Consider the following 5,000-nt stretch of genomic DNA (forward strand, 5'->3'; position numbering starts at 1 on the left):
ACGGTCAGTCTCTCTCTCTCTCTCTCTCTCTCTCTCTCTCTCTCTCTCTCTCTCTCTCTCTCTCTCTCTCTCTCTCTCTCTCTCTCTCTCTCTCTCTCTCTCTCTCTCTTCTCTCTCCTCTCTCTCTCTCTCTCTCTCACACACACACACACACACACACACACACACACACCACACACACACACACACACACACACACACACACACACACACACACACACACACACACACACACACACACACACACACACACACACACACAGTACTCTTTACCTCCATCCTTTCTTCTTTATGATACTGCCCAGCACCATTTCTGCCCTAGAGGAGTAAAAGAACCGGGAGAGCGGTTAATGGCAACTCCACATGACATCCTACACCTACTATATGAAGAGCTTCTTTCCAAAATTAGATAATTTTGTAGAATGTTGGGAAATTGACTTCTTTGTATTGGGCATTCCATTTCCAATTCATTTTTATAGAGGTTTAAAAAGTATGTTGTCAAAACATTTGAATGGCAGGAAGTCACACATAGACGATATGACTTCTTAACAGTCAATTCCAATATTACGTAAAATGCAAAAAGTAAAAAATGGTGGATATCTCATTTTGGAATAAAGCTCTTCATATGTAAACCACATGACACCCTACTATAAAGTAGAGATGCACCGGACCCAAGATCCGGTTCCGGATCCGTCAGGATAATAGGGTTTTTCACAGGATCCGTGTCCGGCAGGATCTTGCAGGCAGTGTGGCAGTGAGCCAATGAGTCTAAAAAATTGTTTTAGCCAACGTAATAAACAAGGGCCCATGTGTGCGAGTAGGCTATGTGTTTCAACCCTTTCGTAGGATCCGGTATCCGGTTCCGGATCTGGCAGGATCTTAAGCAGTGGATCCGGTATCCGGCAGGATCCTAAAAATCAGGATCCGGTGCATCTCTACTATACAGCATATGTTGCATACACGTAGAAAATAAGAATGGAGAAATCAATGCTGCTTACAAAAGAATGTTGAAAAACAAACTGTAGACTTTCAGTGTGATTGTTCGGGGATGCTGTGTGATTCTCTGAGTCTATACAGTGTCTACATGGTATATTTTGTAGTGAAGTTCAACACTTACAGAATGTTGTCAACTACAGTTCTTTCATTTGACTCCGAGTCTTGAATAAAATGTAAGGTAAATTGTGCAAATTGTACTGGTAAATCCGGGTAAACTCTTTTCCATATTTAAACACAGTATATGCAAAAAAAGGGACCCTCTTTACTAGTCGCGTCAACAATAACCGATTCGGCAATGCATCGCAATGCAGGGCAGGACTCAATATTCGATTCGGCAAGTGCCATAATCGACGCGGCATATTTTTTTCAACTGTCAGTTACTTCTGTGGCTATTTCAGGAGCAAATCAATGTTTCATTAAATTAAAGCACTTCAAAGCATTTAAAACTGCAAGACTGATACAGAAAACAACCAATAAAATGTTGTTCAGTATCTGACTGCTTGTATTGCCTCATAACTGATGAAAAAATTGCCTTGCTTTCAGTAGAAATGTAATGCATTGCAATGCATCATAGAATCGGATTGAATCGATTCGAATCAAATCATTACCTCCAGAATCGTAATTGAATTGAATCGTGAGGGCAGTTCCAATGCACACCACTACTCTTTACCTGGATTTACCCTATGCTGCATAGCATCTGCACAATCTGCTGTTGCGCTTTAGTTAAGTTTCCGCTTCTCCTGGCTTGCACACACAGGAGGACATGACAGGACGCTGGGGGATTCCCCCTATTCTATTGTCTATGTGTGTCTGTGCACTGCCACGGCTAATGAAGGCAGTGAAGCGGGAAAAGCTGCTATGACGTGACAACTCCAAGCAGACCAGATGAGGTACGGAGAGAGAGAGAGAGAGAGAGAGAGAGGGAGAGAGAGAGAGTGGGTGATAAGGAGAGGAAGAGAGAGATGGGTAGATAGAGATAGATGAAGAGATGGGGGGAGAGAGATAGAAGGGAGAGAGAGAGAGAGAGAGAGAGAGAGAGAGACAGACAGACAGACAGACAGACAAACAGATAAGGACAGAGGTATAGCGATGTAGAGGGAGAGGGATTGAAGTAGACTGCACTTCAATTTAACCCCCTCTCAAAGCATAGCCGAGGGCCCCTCTTTAACCGCTAAAACAGCAGAGAAAAGGAAGAGGAAGAGGAGAGGAAGACAAGAAAGAGGTGGAAGAGAACAAGAAAGAAGATGGAAAAGATGAAGACAGGGAGGATGGAGGAGTGTTTGAGGATGTCTAATGACAGATGTTACATCTCGTCTCCCCCGGGGCGGTGGGGGGGGGCTGATATGTTCTTCATGAATGGGTTTCATCATTTCTTAACCGGAAACACAACCGCCTGTGACAGCTCTCTCCGTCTCCACTGCTCAAATGCAGACAACAGTGGGCCGGGCTGAGGCTGAGGCTGCGGCTGATGCCTCCCTGGCCTGCCCAAGGAAAAACATGTACCATACACAAAAACAACGAGCACAGGCCCGTCATAATTCTCTCCAACCACTACTAAGATAGACAGTACTGTACTATATCTGCACTGTATACCTATATCTGTGCACAACGACTAAGCAGGCATAGGAGATTAGTCTTCTGCTTCTGTAGCACACGCGTGGATTGGTCGGTGAGTATTTCCGGGATTGTGAAAGATAATTGTTGTTTACTGACTGTGCTATTTTTAAATTGAACTGAATATGAAGTTCTATTCATTACGCTGAAGGCAAGAAGGCAAACATTCACTCCTAAGCAATATATCTGAGAGTAAGCAGCTGTGTATGGCTATACTCAACGCAAATGATAAGGATTTCAAGATATCCACAAACATTATGAAAGCCAGTGGCTCCTTAATCATTGTGGTTGCCCAGCACAACAATTAGCGTACAAAACCCATCCTCTACATTCAATTCATCATAGAAGTGACACACACACACAACACACAGATCTCTACCTAACACATACAAATCTATATGAATCCCACTGACTTAGTGTTAGGTAGAGATATGTGTGCAAAAAGTGGATAGTATAGGTATGTATAGGTTTGATGAATGGATAGGGAGTTGTATATATTTCAGGTTTGTGTCAAAGTTTTCAGTTTGTGGCCGGGAGGCTGCGTTACGTTCCACAAAGTAATCTAATAGTCCAGCCAAGAGGATCTTGTACACAACTGGTGTCCTGCAAAATAAAATAAAATGTAATGCTTTAACTCATTAAGGCATACTTAGAGTAATAATTTTGCTGTTACTAGAATGGCAATGACCAAGTCGAAGTGCATTACTAAAGGCCCTGTGTTATGTCACAGTAGTGTAACTACCTATGGTAGTAACTTTTCAACATTTTCACTGGTGGGAGGGCATGCATTATGGAGCTTCATTTTTTTGCATCAGCATCAGTGGTACAGTATGCAAGTTACTCTTTGCTGGACTATCGGATAGTGAGTTGTGAAATTGAAGTGTGAGACCTGAAAACTGTGGCATGTGATACGGTTTTAAGCAACGTAAAGTTCTTTGAGTGAATATCCCGTTAAGACATGGCGTTATACATTTGCTGTTACCAGAGTGCCAATGACCATGTCATAGTGCATTACTAAAGGCCCTGTGTTATGTCATATTATTTTAGTACTTTGGTAGTTAACTTTTCAATGACTATTACAGCGTGCCATTGAAGGTGCATTAAGGGGCTACGCCATACTGCTTTGGGCACTGCAATGCCAGCGATGTACTGTGCTGCAGTGACGCTGTCCTGCAATTACCATACATTAGCATTAGCATAATGCTGCGCATTTACTGCCTCTCCACGTCAACTTGAATACATTAGAGTAAAAATGTCCTACACAAGTTTTTTCAAGGAGAAGGGTGTGTGTGTGTGTGTGTGTGTGTGTGTGTGTGTGTGTGTGTGTGTGTGTGTGTGTGTGTGTGTGTGTGTGTGTGTGTGTGTGTGTGTGTGTGTGTGTGTGTGTGTGTGTGTGTGTGTGTGTGCGTGCGTGTGCGCGTGCGTGCGTGCGTGCGTGCGTGCGTGTGTGTGTGTGCACAGTAAAACAATAAAACTCAACTAAGTAGAATGAGTGGACTTGGAAAATTAGCACATTTCCATTGGGAATGTTCCTATAACAGATAGCTGTACCACAACTGGATATCCAGTTGATTTGTACCAAAGCATTTGCTTGACAGTGGCCAACTTCTCTTCATGTCCCTCTCTATAACAACTCCTTGCCAGCCTATGTTCCTTTCCTGTCTTCCAAGGGGAAAATGGCTTTGGACAGCAATTCATAAAAACTGGCTTTTCAGAAGCCATCAATTTGTTAGATTGGATTTGTCTGTTTCCGTTGATGGAACATGGCAGATCCCATCATTAATCGTTTCCAAAAACCTATTACTGAGAACGTCACAGCATTACGTTCAGCAAAAATAATTGCAGGAAAAAAAGGACAGACATGCCAAAAAATCAATGCGGAATCAATGACATGTCCCATCAGGTCATACTTATAGAATAAAATACATGGATATTGGACATAGTGTATGTTCATGTACATGTTTGGGATGGAATATGCTGTAATTAATAGGTTAAGCTTGATGATAAAATGTATTATATAATCCTGTGCAGACTGAGGATATTAAAGTGCCCTCTTCACTGAATGACCAGGTAGTGTAGTCCTGAGGGAGCTTCTTCCGTATCCTTCTACAAAAGTGATTCAAATTGCAACTTCAAAGGCACTTCAAATACCCACACCGTAGCTTTTCTAAATCTGAAAGTATCTGTATGTGGCTGTCCTGTGTGTGTGTGTGTGTGTGTGTGTGTGTGTGTGTGTGTGTGTGTGTGTGTGTGTGTGTGTGTGTGTGTGTGTGTGTGTGTGTGTGTGTGTGTGTGTGTGTGTGTGTGTGTGTGTGTGTGTGTGTGTGTGTGTGTGTGTGTGTGTGTGTGTGTGTGTGTGTGTGTGTGTGTGTGTGTGTGTGTGTGTGTTG

The 5,000-nt window shown here is 42.7% G+C and overlaps 1 protein-coding gene across 4 annotated transcripts in view; it reads right to left on the reverse strand.

The window, feature by feature from the left end:
* Window positions 1-5,000, reverse strand: part of kcnab2b (potassium voltage-gated channel subfamily A regulatory beta subunit 2b) — a 102,283-nt gene that overhangs the window by 25,528 nt on the left and 71,755 nt on the right. For all 4 annotated transcript variants that reach the window (XM_063208454.1, XM_063208453.1, XM_063208457.1 and 1 more), the window contains exon 5: window positions 274-318. In XM_063208454.1, the coding sequence (XP_063064524.1) occupies window positions 274-318 (45 nt within the window). The remainder of the gene's footprint in view (window positions 1-273; window positions 319-5,000) is intronic.

Source organism: Engraulis encrasicolus, chromosome 10 (assembly GCF_034702125.1).
Source record: "Engraulis encrasicolus isolate BLACKSEA-1 chromosome 10, IST_EnEncr_1.0, whole genome shotgun sequence".
Taxonomy (NCBI): Eukaryota; Metazoa; Chordata; class Actinopteri; order Clupeiformes; family Engraulidae; genus Engraulis; species Engraulis encrasicolus.